This window comes from Haliotis rufescens, unplaced genomic scaffold (genome assembly GCF_023055435.1).
Source record: "Haliotis rufescens isolate VD_foot unplaced genomic scaffold, xgHalRufe1.0.p SCAF_2, whole genome shotgun sequence".
Taxonomy (NCBI): Eukaryota; Metazoa; Mollusca; class Gastropoda; order Lepetellida; family Haliotidae; genus Haliotis; species Haliotis rufescens.
In genome coordinates this window covers 52,418,585-52,437,751 of record NW_025963890.1, presented here as the reverse complement: position 1 = coordinate 52,437,751, position 19,167 = coordinate 52,418,585, and the positions used below count along the sequence as shown (strand labels likewise).

At 42.0% G+C, this 19,167-nt stretch overlaps 1 protein-coding gene across 4 annotated transcripts in view; it reads right to left on the bottom strand.

Annotated features, from left to right (window-relative positions):
• The window catches only part of LOC124120485 (protein FAM135A-like), a 73,683-nt gene that overhangs the window by 42,491 nt on the left and 12,025 nt on the right, over positions 1-19,167 (bottom strand). For all 4 annotated transcript variants that reach the window (XM_048400136.1, XM_048400137.1, XM_048400138.1 and 1 more), the window contains exon 2: positions 4,787-4,868. In XM_048400136.1, coding sequence (XP_048256093.1) covers positions 4,787-4,863 — 77 coding nt within the window. In that variant the 5' untranslated portion in view covers positions 4,864-4,868. The remainder of the gene's footprint in view (positions 1-4,786; positions 4,869-19,167) is intronic.

The following is a 19,167-nucleotide window of genomic DNA, read 5'->3' as shown; positions in this document are numbered from 1 at the left end:
GTTGTTGACCTGATTGTAGGCATCTGGGACCAGTCATTTATTGTATATGTGTTGTTGACCTGATTGTAGGCATCAGGGACCAGTCATTCTACATCTTGAAGTTCAGGGAGTCATCTAGGAATGAAAACTAGAAACCCTCTGGCAGGCAAAATGGGGTGTGTGTGTGTGTGTGTGTGTGTGTGTGTGTGTGTGCCTGCCTTAACTTCTTTTGACTAGTATACAAACACATACAACATTTACAGCTTAATGTTGAACTAATGTTGAACTAATGTTCCACAAATATTCCACAATATTCCTTGGACAAAACTGTATCGGGAGTTTCAATTCTTATCTGAATTAAAGCATGATTAATACACCGATGAAATAATGGGTGTGGCCTCATTATGAAATTGATTGACATAATGTACCTAGTAGGTCAAACTTAATATGGCGTCCCCGTCTGACAGGAGCTCAATCTATGTTTGCACAAACAGTATGGACAGCATGGTCTGATATAATGTGCAATGATTGCAATGATTCTATTAGTGTGAGTGGGTGAGTTGGGCGTCCTGCTGAATGGTGAGACCCTGAGCTTGGATATGGCAGATCAACAACCAAAATCAGGGATTCAAACCCATGATAATAGGATCCTGGTATGCCCAAGGGACACAATTATGTACAGGAAGTGCCTTAGCCAACTGGAAAGACAGTGCCCCCCCTTCACAAAGCCAGGTGAGCTAAACCTGGCTTTGTGAAGGGGGCACTGTCTTTCCACTTAACAGGAAAGTCATAATGAAAACGGACTATTATTTTAATTTTAATTATTGATATCTGTATTATTTTCCCGACAACACGCTACATTTTGAGTTCACCATCAAGTATTCAGGGAAGGTATGTCGTAGCACAGTCTGGCCAGAAATGTCAACGGCCCATCCCCCATGCAATTAATTACCTATCCCTAATCTGCTGCATATCTGCGGGACAGAGGGTGTGGCTCTCACCGCCCGTCCTGGGCAGCCATAGATCGGAGCACAGGACTCAAGGGACAGACAGCCTGTAAACACCCATATGGCAACATTCCCTGGATATTATTGGCTTCCTATTGATTCTGTTTTGAGGTAAACAGAACAGCGGGGTCGTCAGTAAATGCCCTGGTGGTATTCATGAAGGAGTATCAACTCATAAGATGACAGCTAATGAGTCCACACTGCATGCAAACTATGGGCTGGTTGATCTCAAGGTTTTGTTTCAGACACTGCCACTGATGGGTGGTGATCACAGACCGACAGCATGGGTGGAGGGAGTGTTGACGGCCAAGGTCGACTCTCACAAGTCACTCAGTGAGTGAGTGAGTGAATTAGGAGACAAGTATTTGTCACAGAGTGACGAAATATCCCCCGCCTGTACACCATAGTACCAAATATGAAGACAATCCAGCGATTAGTTCTTGAGATATTGTGGCAACACCGTTTTCCAACTCCAAAAACAGATTTGCCTGCTGTGACCTTGAAAATGGGGTCAAGGTCACCAAATCTGACAGGTGTATGCGGTGTCTGTATATACACTATAGTTCCAAATATGAAGACAATCCAGCGATTAGTTCTTGTGATATCGCGGCAACACCGTTTTCTAACTCCAAAAGCAGATTTGCCTGCTGTGACCTTGAAAATGGGATCAAGGTCACCAAAACCGACTGGTGTCTGCGGAGTCTGTATATACACCATAGTTCCAAATATGAAGACAATCCAGTGTTTAGTTCTTGAGATATCGCGGCAACAAACAGGTGGGACGTACGGACGTACGGACGTACGGACGTACGTACGGACGGTCGTGAATACTATATCCCCCGCTTCGCGCTTTCGCACGGCGGGGGATAATAACCATACTGTGTATTCAATTTAGAAATGGATTACCTGTAGTTCAACTGTGCTAACTAGAATTTGGAAGGAAGCTGCCAAACAGAATTGAGAATTTTCAAAATGCATGGTAGAATTTTAACACTGTCACGTCATTACATGAGCCTCATGATATGCCACTACACATGGGCCTCATGATATGCCACTACACATGAGCCTCATGATATGCCACTACACATGGGCCTCATGATATGCCACTACACATTGGCCTCAAAACATGCCACTACACACCAGCCTCATGACATGACACTACACATGAGCCTCATGACATGCCACTACACGCCAGCCTCATGACATGACACTACACATGGGCCTCATGATATGCCACTACACATGAGCCTCATGATATGCCACTACACATGGGCCTCATGATATGCCACTACACATGAGCCTCATGATATGCCACTACACATGGGCCTCATGATATGCCACTACACATTGGCCTCAAAACATGCCACTACACACAAGCCTCATGACATGACACTACACATGAGCCTCATGACATGCCACTACACGCCAGCCTCATGACATGACACTACACATGGGCCTCATGACATGCCACTACACACCAGCCTCATGACATGCCACTACACACCAGCCTCATGACATGACACTACACATGGGCCTCATGACATGACACTACACATGAGCCTCATGACATGCCACTACACATCAGCCTTATGACATGCCACCACACATGAGCCTCATGACATGACACTACACATGAGCCTCATGACATAACACTACACATGAGCCTCCTGACATGACACTACACACCAGCCTCATGACATGACACTACACATGGGCCTCATGACATGCCACTACACACCAGCCTCATGACATGACACTACACATGAGCCTCATGACATGCCACTACACATGGGCCTCATGACATGACACTACACATCAGCCTCATGACATGCCACTACACATCAGCCTTATGACATGCCACAACACACATGAGCCTCATGACATGACACTACACACCAGCCTCATGACATGACACTACACATGAGCCTCGTGACATGACACTACACATGAGCCTCGTGACATGACACTTCACATGGGCCTCATGACATGACACCACACATGAGCCTCATGACATGCCACTACACATGGGCCTCATGACATGCCACTACACATGGGCCTCATGACATGCCACTACACATGGGCCTCATGACATGCCACTACACATCAGCCTCATGACATGCCACTACACATCAGCCTCATGACATGCCACTACATATGTAAGTGAGTGAATGAGTGAGTGTGTTGGGTTACATGCAACAATATTACAGCCATATCAAGGTAGGGACAGCAGAAATGGCCTTCACATATGTAGATTTGAACCCATGCCTTCGGCGTTGTGAGTGAATGCTTTAACCAGTAGGCCACCCCACAGTGCATTGCTTATGACAGGCCTAGGTTCCTGGAGATCTGGATCCCCCGGGGCAAGTAGCTCAGACAAGACAAGGCAAAACTTCACACAAGTCCTGGGCAACATGCCCTTAACTGAATCCAAATGGCAGGACCAGGAGTGATAAACATACCTGGTTTAAGTTTTGTCACAAGAGATACAGCTGAGAGTGATTGTGAGCTAAGTGAGTGAGTTGAGTTAAAGACTACTTCATCAGTGTTCCCGTTTACCAGAAATTAGAAGTTTTTTACTGGTAGGCTTGGTCCGGTAATTCATGTCACAGCCAGTCCCTGTGGACCATATTCTCGAGGCAAGGGAGATAACTGACTATGAAAGTCCAGTTTCCACCCTTGCCGAACCAGGCTGGAATTACTGGGCTCGATCGTAGCGCCACCAGTGGCTATTACCAGTTATGTCCCTTCTAAGCTTCTCCTATGGACCAATCAGATTCCACCTCTCGTATCACTTGCGTTTGCTTCACACAAAATGGTGGCGCCCAATCAGGACGATCTGATCGATAATCAAGATCTATATTGGGATAAAACGGGTCTTACATCGTGAAATGCATCAAATCACGTGAGCACCTTGATTAAAAACATGAAAAGATTTGGAAAATATCTGTTGACAACGAGTTGGCGGTGCACATGCTTTGCAAATCTTGCAATCGATCGAAATCTGCATGACAGTTTACGAACCGGATTTCGATTTCGGTGCGAGATTTTGATTGGACTATGCATAAACTCGTTAGTCCAGCCACAATGTAACTCCATAATACCAGCCTAGTTCGGCAAGGGTGGAAACTGGACTTTTATCGTCCGTTAACTCTCTTGCCTCGGGAAGATGCTGTGGACAGGCAAATAAAGTGCCTAAGAAATCATCGGCGGTTATCCTAATTGTATATTTTTCAAACATAAGCATGTCTGTTACCATCTTGTCTATTTTTTGCTTTGAGGTTAAATACATATTTGAAGAGATTTAGCCTCGAAATATTAAAAAAAACAGTGACATTTATTTATTTGTTAAAAGTTGGGACTGACAAAAGTGTGTGGGGACTCATATTTTTTAGAGTTGCCAGTCCATACAGAATACAACCCTGACTGACGTTCTAAGATATGGTAATGATTCCATTAGCCAAATATGGTCATGATTCCATTAGCCAAATATGGTCATAATTCCATTAGCCATCAGCCAAATATGGTCATGATTCCATTAGCCAAATATGGTCATGATTCCGTCAACCAAATATGGTAATGATTCCTTCAGCCAAATATGGTCATGATTCCATCAGCCAAATATGGTCATGATTCCATCAGCCAAATATGGTCATGATTCCATCAGCCAAATATGGTCATGATTCCAAACAAAATGCCAACATGCTCAATTACCAGTGAGGCTATACGCGTGATATACCACAGGGGACCTGTTCCAGGGTAAAAAACATTATATACAACTTTGAATAAAAGGTGGTACTCACCCCCGCTGGAAGAGATCTACATTGTAGAACTTGTTGAGCTCCACCGAGAACTCCAAGGTGGCCTGCAGTTCACACATCGCATCTGGAAGAGTAACATCGGTGCAGTGCATGGTCACAACTTGAACAAGGTCACTTATTCTTAACTTAGAGGTTTGTTCTAAAACTTGTCCAAGACGCCGCACAGCTCAAAGTCAAATACCCATCACCGACACTGTCAAAGGATGTTTCAAAGATGCAGCAAAGCTCACAGTCAAATACCCATCACCGACACTGTCAAAGGATGTTTCAAAGATGCAGCAAAGCTCACAGTCAATTACCTATCAATGACACTGTCAAAGGATGTTTCAAAGATTCAGCAAAGCTCAAAGTCAAATACCCATCACTGACACTGTCAAAGGATGTTTCAAAGATGCAGCAAAGCTCACAGTCGAATACCAATAACAGACACTGTCAAAGGATGTTTCAAAGATGCAGCAAAGCTCACAGTTAAATACCCATCACTGACACTTTCAAAGGATCGGTATCAAAGATGCAGCAGGGCTCACAGTCAAATACCCATGACCAACACTGTCAAAGGATGTTTCAAAGATGCAGCAAAGCTCACAGTCAAATACCAATCAATGACACTGTCAAAGGATGTTTCAAAGATGCAGCAAAGCTCACAGTCAAATACCCATCACCGACACTGTCATAGAGACTTATCATGCATATTGTCAATGAATATGTTTAAAATGTTTACTGTCAATGACCACTAATCCTCAAGTTGGTGAGTTGTGTTCAACATCACTTAGAACACAATCCACACGACCACTGTTCCTCAATTGAGTGAGAGAGTGAGTTTGGTTTAAAATCAGCCCTGTTCAGTAATGTGGTAAGGGTGTCTCCACGACATCCCATAATGACATAACACCTTTGTTTAGGTCGTCTAACATGTATATAAACATACATTGTACACAGTGACATGAGGCTACTCCTGGACAGTCAGGTAGACACCATGCATTGCATCATACGAAAAGTACACACAGTCACTTAAATATTAACACTGAATGTTTTTTATGTAACCATATGGAAGAGTTCAAAGCCAACTGCCATATCCTCTCACACGCTGTGTTCACATCACTCTGGCTGTTATCATGGTTATACCACTTCCGGGGAATACGGCAATCCATGTGCTAAGTGCCACAGTTCCACACTGCCAACTTGCTGCATGGGCACCTTCAGGCCACAGAGCCATCAACTTCCCAGTACAAAGAAATAACGGACTGCCCTCACCAGCTTGTTAGTATTACAGTGTTGGCCTTGTTTTGTATTTCTCTAACACAATGTTTGTGATAATGTAACAGTTGATGTTAGCACATTTCTCAGCATCAAAACTGGATATAATCATAAGCAGCTAGAGACTTTCAGTTGCACATTGGAAACACATAAGAATCTTGATCAAACACTTGATTAAAAATTATTGGATTTCCACAAAATCCAAAATTTAATTCCATGAGACAGTTGTAACCATGGTAACACATGTTGCAATAAGTTGTACATCCCAACATCTTCACATAGCGAGGCTGTCCCTGGACCAACCGGAGGACACCGTGACAGTTGACCACAGGGGTCAGTATGAGTCCGTGACAGATGACCACAAGGGTCAGTATAAGTCCATGACAGATGACCACAGGGGTCAGTATAAGTCCATGACAGATGACCACAGGGGTCAGTATAAGTCCATGACAGATGACCACAGGGGTCAGTATAAGTCTCGTATCACACGGCTACTGATTTCATCTGGCACAATATGTTTCCTCTGACATGAAGGCAGCAGTGTGAATGTCTGTCACAGTCAGGTCATATCATGGCATGAAGTCTGGGGGTTCATGATATTATCAACCATGAAAAGATGAGCATTTTAGCATCACTTGGAAGAACCGACTTGTCAGCATATATTCATATATCACAGGTCAACATCAGTGTTTATCACAAGAACAGTCTGGAAGTACCATTTGTGTCAGGTCTATCTGCTACCATGGTGTTAGGTTACTGTGTACAGTCATTCAACAAGTTCATGTCTGATGGTGCCAACATCTATCCATAGATCACATGGTGAAGTCAGACTGCTCACTTGTATCATGTAAAACACGTTCATGTCTGATGGTGCCAACATCTATCCATAGATCACATGGTGAAGTCAGACTGCTCACTTGTATCATGTAAAACACGTTCATGTCTGATGGTGCCAACATCTATCCATAGATCACATGGTGAAGTCAGACTGCTCACTTGTATCATGTAAAACACGTTCATGTCTGATGGTGCCAACATCTATCCATAGATCACATGGTGAAGTCAGACTGCTCACTTGTATCATGTAAAACACGTTCAAGTCTGTTGGTGCCCCACTGTATCACAGTGCCAAAGGCATGTGTGAGTTGTATGGAACTGTCGGACTTGCCAGTTTGGTTGAAAGATGCTTGTATCACACACTGAGGATCCTTGATGGACCTGAAGCCAGTCTAACCCACTGGACTGACTGCCAGTCCCACATAACTGAGGCAGGCCTGAGACACTGGACCTATATCTGTGGAGGATTGTTACGACCACACCCATCCTTATTGTGAACCAACAACGACAAATACCGACAAAAATCAATCAAGGAAAATCTAGTGCTGTGTTCACCAGTGAGTTGGATACAGGATTTATCTGGAACAATCAATTCCATTTACATGTATCAGGGAGAGTCAGAACTATGTCAGCTAATAAGGATGGTCTTTAATCATGCTGATCACAACACTGGGAAACAAGATAGTTTAAACAATTATATATATTTACACACACACACACGCAAATACACAAATATATATACGAACTAGGGTTCACATAGTTTTCCTGTACATAATCAGTCATCACTGGACAATTATTACAATTTATCAGTATCTAACTTGATGATTGGACCTTGTAATAATAAATGTATGTATCATTGACTGATAAATGTATGTAGTGTTAATATATATTAACACTACATACATTTATTGACCCATGAAGATCCGGGTTAAAATTGGTCTTCAGCAACCCATGCTTGCCGTAAAAGGTGACTATGCTTGTCGGAAGAGGCGACTAATGGGATTGGGTGGTCGGGCTCGCTGACTTGGTTGATGCATGTCATCGTATCTCAATTGCGTAGATTGATGCTTATGATATCAATCCTGGATTGTCTGGTTCAGACTCGATTATTTACAGACCGCCTGGGTGCTGACTGGGTGCTGCTCTGATCGTTGAAACTGTGCAGGGCGTCAAGCATCAGGAACCTGTTTTAACCTCCAGGAAGGGGAATCCCCTAACCATGCTAAGTGGAGGAAATTGTTTATTTGGGGGAAAATTTCATGTGTCGTATTTTTACACTATTTCTGATTTTCAAATTTAATCTTGGTCATACATTTGTTTTTAAGTATGCCTAAAGTATTAAAATCTGCAAAGTTGCTTGTTGCCTTTACCATGTTTACTTGTTCTGTAACATGTTTACATGTTAAACATGGGTTCATAGACTTGCCGGGGGCACAGGTGGCCCAGTCGTCTAAGGCGCCGCGATTCGCTGTTCAGAGTTGCGTCCCTAGGGCACGCCAGAAACCTATGATTGTGGGTTCGAATCCGGTTCGCCCCAATTATGCTTCTAGGTTTGTCAGCACCATACCCGTGCTCGTGGGATTCACCGAAGTGGTAAACGTCTTAAACCTGCATCACTTCTGGCTTTTCTCCCACATTAAGCTGACACGCCGCGATATTACTGGAATACTGTTAAAAGCGGCGTTAAACCCAACTCACTCACTCACTCATAGACTTGCCCATATATTACCTTTTCAAGAATGTTGTACACTGTTGTGAGGAAGGCTTTAAAGGAAGCTGATATGGTCTTGGGAGTCAGTAAACCTCAACTTAAAAAAGGTGGTGGTTGTGATTGAAAAAAATGAAAAAAGAACCCTGTTGGCCTCAACATGGTAAAAGCGGTATTTTCATATTTGGAGAGAAAATTAAAATCCAGATAGTCAACAAACATGACAGAAGTAGAACAAAACCTGGTAAACATGTCCTACTAATTATTGAACACATCCTCACATGCCCTGTTTACAGTCAGCAATATTCCAGAGGGACAAGCATAGGTTTCTAGGGACATATTCTATCATGGAAGCCCCACGGAGAGACAAGCATAGGTTATTGGGGTCGTATTCTATCACGGAATCCCCACAGCGAAAAGCATAGGTTACTGGGGACGTATTCTATCACAGAATCCCCATGGAGAGACAAGCATAGGTTACTGGGGACGTATTCTATCACGAAATCCCCATGGAGAGACAAGCATAGGTTACTGGGGACGTATTCTATCACGGAATCCCCATGGAGAGTCAAGCATAGGTTACTGGGGACGTATTCTATCACAGAATGCCCATGGAGAGAAAAACATAGGTTACTGGGGACGTATTCTATCACAGAATCCCCACAGCGAAAAGCATAGGTTACTGGGGACGTATTCTATCACGGAATCCTCATGGAGAGACAAGCATAGGTTACTGGGGACGTATTCTATCACGGAATCCCCATGGAGAGACAAGCATAGGTTACTGGGGACGTATTCTATCACAGAATCCCCATGGCGAAAAGCATAGGTTACTGGGGACGTATTCTATCACAGAATCCCCATGGAGAGACAAGCATAGGTTACTGGGGACGTATTCTATCACTGAATCCCCATGGAGAAACAAGCATAGGTTACTGGAGACGTATTCTATCACGGAATCCCCATGGAGACACAAGCATAGGTTACTGGGGACGTATTCTATCACAGAATCCCCACAGAGACAAGCATAGGTTACTGGAGACGTATTCTATCACAGAATCCCCATGGAGAGACAAACATAGGTTACTGGGGACGTATTCTATCACAGAATCCCCATGGAGAAACAAGCATAGGTTACTGGAGACGTATTCTATCACAGAATCCCCATGGAGAGACAAGCATAGGTTACTGGGGACGTATTTTAACCTGGAATCCCACAGTACAGAAGAACATCAAAGTACTTGATTTGAATGTGAAACTAAATATTCCTCAGTTCAAGCTTCAAGCTATTTGTGTCACAATTGACACTCCCTGCACATGTCTGTGAACAAGCAGGATGAAACAGCATACGAGCAACAGCTTTAGCTCACAAAGTGTAGGAGAGTATGTGTGAAAACTTTCAACAATTACCAGTTCTTGTCGCAACTCAGCCAGTGTTTGTGATGTCCCACGACATGAAGGCTGCTGGCCTCCGGCCCAATGACCAAACAAAGGCCGACAACGACAAACAAGTGTGATAACTCTCCCAGCCTCCAGCCCAGGTGCATAGCATTACAGCACCCTGCCGGGTCACATCAGCACCATCTTGGAACAATAATACACCAGGTCTGTATGCCAGGTAGTGTGTTGGGTCATTATGGCTACATCAAACAGCAGGGTCACATGGTGAGAATATGAGTCTGGAATTAACCACGCTGCCCCTTTAAACCACTGCCCCATGTCACGTTAAGTGTCTGTTGTACAAGCAAACCTACCCAATCAGCATCCTTGCAGCTATTCGGCACAGAAACATACCTTTTGAAATGATCATGATGATACTACTGACAACAAAATTGACAGTTTTGGCTTCATGTGAGCTGTGAAAGTTGCTCGACCCCGTATGAGTGTATCTACCCTGTGTGAGTGTATCTACCCCGTATGAGTGTATCTACCCTGTTTGAGTGTATCAATCCTGTGAGTGTATCTACCCTGTGTGAGTGTATCTACCCTGTGTGTCTACCCTGTGTGAGTGTATCTACCCTGTATGAGTGCATCTACCCTGTGTGAGTGTATCTACCCTGTGTGAGTGTATCTACCCCGTATGAGTGTATCTACCCTGTTTGAGTGTATCAATCCTGTGAGTGTATCTACCCTGTGTGAGTGTATCTACCCTGTGTGTCTACCCTGTGTGAGTGTATCTACCCTGTACGAGTGCATCTACCCTGTGTGAGTGTATCTACCCTGTGTGAGTGTATCTACCCCGTATGAGTGTATCTACCCTGTGTGAGTGTATCTACCCTGTTTGAGTGTATCAATCCTGTGAGTGTATCTACCCTGTGTGAGTGTATCTACCCTGTGTGAGTGTATCTACCCTGTATGAGTGCATCTACCCTGTGTGAATGTATCTACCCTGTGTGAGTGTATCTACCCTGTATGAATGTATCTACCCTGTGTGAGTGTATCTACCCTGTGTGAGTGTATCTACCCTGTGTGTCTACCCTGTGTGAGTGTATCTACCCTGTGTGAGTGTATCTACCCCGTATGAGTGTATCTACCCTGTGTGAGTGTATCTACCCTGTTTGAGTGTATCAATCCTGTGAGTGTATCTACCCTGTGTGAGTGTATCTACCCTGTGTGTCTACCCTGTGTGAGTGTATCTACCCTGTATGGGTGCATCTACCCTGTGTGAATGTATCTACCCTGTGTGAGTGTATCTACCCCGTATGAGTGTATCTACCCTGTGTGAGTGTATCTACCCTGTTTGAGTGTATCAATCCTGTGAGTGTATCTACCCTGTGTGAGTGTATCTACCCTGTGTGTCTACCCTGTGTGAGTGTATCTACCCTGTATGAGTGCATCTACCCTGTGTGAATGTATCTACCCTGTGTGAGTGTATCTACCCTGTATGAATGTATCTACCCTGTGTGAGTGTATCTACCCTGTATGAATGTATCTGCCCTGTGTGAGTGTATCTACCCTGTGTGTCTACCCTGTATGAGTGTATCTACCCTGTGTGAGTGCATCTACCCTGTGTGAATGTATCTACCCTGTGTGAGTGTATCTACCCTGTGTGAGTGTATCTACCCTGTGTGAGTGTACCTACCCAGTGTAAGTGTATCTACCGTGTGAGTGTATCTACCCTGTGTGAGTGTATCTACCCTGCGTGAGTGTATCTACCCTGCGTGCATGTATCTACCCTGTGTGAGTGTATCTACCCTGTGTGAGTGTATCTACCCTGTGTGAGAGTATCTACCCCATGTGAGTGTATCTACCCTGTGAGTGTATCTACCCTGTTTGAGTGTATCTACCCTGTGTGAGTGTATCTACTCTGTGTGAGTATATCTACCCTGTGTGAGTGTATCTACCCTGTGTGAGTGTATCTACCCTGTGTGAGTGTACCTACCCTGCATGAGTGTACCTACCCTGTGTGAGTGTATCTATCCAGTGTGAGTGTATCTACCCTGTGTGAGTGTATCTACCCTGCGTGAGTGTATCTACACTGTGTGAGTGTATCTACCCCGTGTGAGTGTATCTACCCTGTGTGAATGTACCTACCCTGCATGAGTGTACCTACCCTGTGTGAGTGTATCTACCCTGTGTATCTACCCTGTGTAAGTGTATCTACCCTGTATGAGTGCATCTACCCTGTGTGAATGTATCTACCCTGTGTGAGTGTATCTACCCTGTATGAGTGTATCTACCCTGTGTGAGTGTATCTCCCCTACATGAGTGTATCTACCCTACATGAGTGTATCTACCCTGTGTGAGAGTATCTACCCTGCGTGAGTGTATCTACACTGTGTGAGTGTATCTACCCCGTGTGAGTGTATCTACCCTGTGTGAATGTACCTACCCTGCATGAGTGTACCTACCCTGTGTGAGTGTATCTACCCTGTGTATCTACCCTGTGTAAGTGTATCTACCCTGTATGAGTGCATCTACCCTGTGTGAATGTATCTACCCTGTGTGAGTGTATCTACCCTGTATGAGTGTATCTACCCTGTGTGAGTGTATCTCCCCTACATGAGTGTATCTACCCTACATGAGTGTATCTACCCTGTGTGAGAGTATCTACCCTGCGTGAGTGTACCTACCCTGCATGAGTGTATCTACCCTGTGTGAGAGTATCTACCCTGTGTGAGTGTATCTACCCTGTGTCTGAAACCCAAACACATATACTTCTAAAATTAAGTTAAAGACAACCCGATTCCTTCAAATTACTGTAGCTAATCTGTCATAATTAGCTTTAGTATCATGAAAGAATTGGCAGTTCTCTAATTTCTTTGAGTCGTATAGAATGTGTGGGTTTATTATCGGATGATGAACAGATCAACTCCCCACTGATTCCAGCATTCCCTTGCCACCTGCCGGTGAATGTAACTTGACCCAACTATGTCAAGATCAATGATGTTTTTCCTACTCTTCCACAAGCAGGGGCAGTCTAGGGAGTCCTGGGGACTAGGGATGGTCCAAGGAAGACTGCTGTACCAACGACACACTAAACAAGATCTGTAAAGCTTTCTCTGACTGTCTAACTATGGATAAGACAAGACACGGACAGTAAATATTGATTGTGCATGCTCCCAAATGTTTCAGCTGAATTTGGTTTAATGACACAGTCATGCTCTGTGCATCTCATGCAGGTCGAATTATTTGCATCTATTTCCAAATGGGTATAGAAAGCAATATGTTGCATCCAGAAAAAAAAGTATTTGGCTTGTTTGACATTGACGAACTAGCATTCATAAAACTTGCAAGAACCATGTTACAAAGGTTACTATATTATTAGTGGTATGCAAGAAGGGCTACAAGAGTTGTGCCCCTTTGTAAACAGGCGGTACAGGTTCTACTACACTTAATCAGAACCAGTTGTGACAGTGCAGTTTTTGTAGGGTGCCTTCAGTGCAGATCGAGAGACATCTGTAGGCTGTGATTAGATGATATTGTGTAGGATTTTTATGTCTTTTAACATGTTTAAATGTACATCCATCTAGTTATTAAAACTGACCATGTTTTTCTATACCGTTATCTATTATGTCTTTTTCAACATGATGACTTATGCTGAATGTGACCACAGATATTTTTCTGTACTCGGAAAAGGAGCTGGCTAAGCTAGCCATTTTTTTTGTTTTTATTGCTGCTCTAAGGCCAAAAACTGTGCACACATGTACAGGTAATAGCTGTTGAATGCTTAATTATTTAAAAAAAAAAATATAATGTTACTATTGAAGTCTATGGGAAAACATTAGGTTGTGTGTAACCCAGCTTCTTCCCAGCATATGACACCTTTGCTACACTCTCATTAACATGGTTGCAACCAGTGTGGATGCAGCCATTACAAGAATCTTGAAATTTTACTAACCCCAAATCTAGTCACGTATATACTTCCGTTTATGTCTTTGGAAATGCCATCGTAGCTCATTTTGAAAAGGTTTACGACTGACCATATTTCCAAGACGAATTTGTTAACTTTTTGTTCATTTGATCATATTGCTTCAAGATTGCAGACGAATGGAAAATCACTTAACTTCCCCCTTACATTCTTACTATACCAATTACCTGATAGTTGACATGAAATAGAAATTCAAATTGATGAACAAAGAAAATAATTAAGCAGGGGTAAGAGTATTCAGCGTCACGACAGTCATCACTTGTTTGTAAACATAACGGTCCGTTGGTTGAGAGTTTAACTCCAAGCATGGTTGTGGCCACCCATCACAGTGAGGAGTTTTCACTTGTAGCGTGTAGGAGATCCAAGGGCTAAGGTTAGAGTTTGGGATAATCTACCCTAACACTGCAGCGACATTTTGATGTGTTCAGCTCCAATATACCTAATGAACTGCATCCCTCTGCATAATGAAAATTAAAGAATAAAAAAAATAATATAAGTATATTAGTTTATGATCATTTAGCCACTTGAATTCCGAAAAAAATATTGAAAATAAAAGTGCTTCCGTAAACTAGCGTTTGCTATAAAAAGCGCCATCGCAGGCTATATTTAGTAAACAAATATTTGAAACTCTCAACATCGCTGGGCTTATTCAATGACATTGCGTGTAGAGATGATAGATCACTGGGAGGAGCTTAAGCACACTCAATGACCCCTGACGTCACAGGCCATTGTTTCGCCAGAGTGACTGGAACAAAATACCACAAATTATGTCATAAGGTGTTGTGACATGTTTGAAAAGTTTGTGGTACTGTATTCTAAAGGTAGGCCCAATAAATGTCACAATGAAAATAGAATGATTGTATGAAAAGAAATCATTAAAGTTTCTACATTCTTGGACCCTCTGATAAATAACATTAACATATAATTCTGACATAAAACTCCTATTCCAACACTGTAACATATATTAATACAGTGGTATTCCTACCTACATCTGTGATTGTGTGAAGCTGTTGTGTGCTGCAGATGGCCCTGCGTCATGGGCTGTATACACAGTGTGCTATTGACCCTGCAGTCACACCAATCAATACTGGGTGCATGTACACACTGCTGTAATACCACACATACCACACCACTAGGGAGATACTGGTATTTATTCCACGTTTTAAACAACAGATATCTCCCATGTTGTGTTTGAGGCTGAACTAGAGTAGCAGCCGGGGGTATGTAGGGTCAGTATTGATCTCAACGTATATCATGGTATATACATATGATTGATTTTCATCATCGATCAATAATCGGTAATCCTTCCTCGGCTTATTAATTGTATGCATGGAATGTATCCATAATTGATGCTGGTCAGGATAAATGTCATCAATATGCAACTTAAGTTTTAGATGTTGAACCATTCATAAAATACCAGCTTGATAAAACCTGAAAACATGAACAATATCAACATGATCAAGTCTATCAGGAATTTCAAATGCAATTTGAAAATGATTTCAGCTCAGTTCAAACTTCTGGAGGGGAGAATTATATTTTCAAGAATCTGATAAGACTGATAAATGAGATCAATAACTTGTCAGGTTTAGGTAACGTACCAGCATTAAATCAACATTTTTATCTTTAATATGTGTACTTAAATATCTTTAAAAATTGAAAAGAATTCTGATTATAAAACACGAGGAGTGTCTGGTTAGAGCAGGTCAGAAGCAGCCTGTGCTGGTTGTACCAATTGACTAAATGGATTCGGTGATCAGGCTCGGTGACTTGACTGATTGTGTGTCATTGTTCTCCAATGCCTCATAATATCAATCACTGGTCTGTTTGTTCAGACTATTTTCTGTCCGCTGCCATGTAGCTCAAATATGGTGAAGTATGGCGTAAAACAACAAACAAAAACAAAACGATTTTGATTATTGTTTTGCCTACTCTGACCCATATTTGCTGGTGTACAGTCAAAAGAAACTACTTAATTCTGAGATTTAAACACAGGAAATACCTCACCACTTTCTTAAGTGTGAATGATTTTAAAACATACGCCAAAACTAATAACTTGAGTGAGTGAGTGAGTGAGTGAGTGAGTGAGTGAGTGAGTGAGTGAGTGAGTGAGTGAGTGAGTGAATGAGTGAGTGAGTGAGTGAGTTGTGTTTAACGGTAACTTCTCTTTTTGCCTACACTGCACTTTGCCTACAGTGCACTTTGCCTACAAAACAGTTTCATTGTTCAGGGCACACAATAGCAAAACTGTCACCCCTATACCATAATGACCTCCTCCAAGCAATGCCATTCTCAACAAACAAGGAATAATGTCATACTTGTAGTTTTTTGTATATATATTAACATGATAAAAAATTGATAATAAATATTTGACACTTCCTAAGTTCCCGGTAGTTCTTTCGAGGTGGAGGTCGGGCGCCTTGGAGGTACTGAGCAAGCTTATTTCATTCTATTCCCTCCATACTCAACATGCTGAATAACTTTTGTCTCATCGTAATTTGTTTAAACTCAAATTTGAATTAATGATGTAATTTTCTTTCCTTAGTCATAACCATGATAACAAGATAAATCCGCATTTGTATTTCATTCAGCTACTCTTGGGCTTTCAACCTTCACAGCAGGAGTTCACAGCTTGTTAAATAGTTTGGGGAAATTAATTTATTGTAAATTTAACCTGATGAACAAAGAGTTTGCCGCCTGTGATGATGCAGCGCATGAAAAGTTTTCTTGTATATTCTGTTACAGGTGTTGAGCACCGGTAACTAATCTAGTTAAGTCAGTTAATCTTATTGTCCTTTATTTGAAAATTGGTTTGTTTTAATCTTCTCCACAATTGGTTTGATCCCTGCCTGGTAATGCCATGCTCCAACTAACTTAATCGTTAGTTAAACACCAGTTGGCAATGACAGAACTTCTTTTTACCTTATCATTCACCTTGATGTTAGAACAATTTCATGAAGAGCGTGTGTGGCCATCTGGATTCAAACCCGCGAAGTGCAAACAGAAGGCTAACGAATGTAGTCTTCTGCCACAGCGACATGGGAGAAAATACACGAAATTAACAACTAAATATTTACTTACATAAAGACAAATTAATTATCTGGTTATCAACTGCCAAATATGTGTTTAATGCAGTTTTACACAATATATTACTCTATGTATTGTAGTATTTATGCGTAAGTTTGTTTGTTGTTTAACGCCGCACTCAGCAATATTCCAGCTATATGACAGCGGTCGGTAAATAATCGAGTCTGAACCAGACAATCCAGTGATTGACATATGCGTAAGTGATTTGATACCTTTTCGTTCAACGAAACATATAGAAAGAAAAGAAATTACTATTATCTTGATCAGGGCTACGTTTGCTCATAAAAGGCCCATGAACATGGGCAAGTAATGTTTAGGTGATTGATGGTATGGTATATTTGTCCCCGAACATGCTTTACATAACCTGTGTTGGTAAAGTGTGAGGTACACGTGCGAAAGGCTCGGGGACCATATTCTTGTGCATCACACAGGCTGACTCACACAGTGTTCTCACTGGTAAGCATAGAGTTCCTGAATATATTTCAAAATACTTTCCGCAAAACAATGATTTTTAAGCATTTTAGGTGCTATGAATGTTGGACATGGTTTAGGTGGGGTAGAGCACTCAGGGCATGGTGTCTAATCGTTGAAATGGTCAGTTAGAGCCCGAGACGTGGACAGAAGGTGCTCGTGCTCTTACCTAAACATAGATAACACTATGAACATATTTATTTCTTTGTCAAAACTCATGACTTATCAAAATACAATATCTAATAAATATTTTTTTCTCTTACCAATTTTGGAGTTCCTCTTATTCTAGTTCAATCTTTCCCATGATTGGCTTTCTCACTGGTTGCTCGTGGGATTTAGATAACAATAGCTTGACTATAAACACAACTAGTTTTTAATTCTACAAAGGATTATTAACTTATGAAAAGACACAGAGTTTTGCTTTTACCTTCTGGGTGTTGAGAGGAAATATATGATCAACAACATGTTTCAAAGCAACTCACAGGTTTTTTAACAGAGAGTCAAGTAATAATAACATACAAAAAACTTTGACCATGTACACGGTTAATGTAAGGGGTGCATTTTTCATAGTGTAGGCAAAGTGCACTACAAACAAGCTTTGCTGTACACGATCGGCACTGTAAGCAAACAGAGATGGAACCAGTGCAAGCTGCCAAAATCAACCCCCCTTCAGAGTATACCCGGGTAGATTCTGGGGACTTTCTCCCTTTCCCAGAATCCACCCCCAGAGGGTATAATCTAGGAGTTCCCAGAATCAACCCCAGTGTAGATAATAATAAATTGTTACTGAATCCAAAAATTCAAAGTGTTGTTTTATACATGCAAGAAGAAATCTTTGTCTTCTCAATTTATATAACAGAATATGAATGTTTTAAAACTTATTGTGTACTGAATAGGCATACATGTAAACTTAATCAGACGACAATGTTGTTACAGCAATTGACCAGAAGAGATCAAGACTGAGTTAGATGCATCCCCAAAATGAAAACTTCATGTACATCCATGAAATAAAAATATTTAAATCAAACAGGGCTGGAGTAGATTCTGGGAGCTCCTAAATTATAGTTATAACCTGGGGTAGATTCTGGGAGCTCCCAGATTATAAATAGGGGTAGATTCTGAGGACTCCTAAATTATAGTTATAACCTGGGGTAGATTCGGGGAGCTCCCAGATTATAAATAGGGGTAGATTCTGGGAACTCCTAAATTATAGTTATAACCAGGGGTAGATTCTGGGAGCTCCCAGATTATAAATAGGGGTAGATTCTGGGAACTCCTAAATTATAGTTATAACCTGGGGTAGATTCTGGGAGCTCCCAGATTATAAATAGGGGTAGATTCTGGAAACTCCTAAATCATAGTATACGCAGGGGGTAGATTCTGTAAGCCGGTTTAACATCGCTTTGAACAGTATTTCAGTTACATTTTAACGTATCAGCTGGATGTGGGATTAAAGCCTGAAGAGATGCAGAGATTAACCACTTGAAGCCAACAAGTACAGGTATGGTGCTGACAAACCAGGAAACAACTGGGGCGAATTGAGATTCGATCATAGGTTTCTATTGTGCCAAAGAGATGCAACTCAACACAGTGAGATGACTGGGCAACCAGTGCTATCCTTGAATATCTTAAATA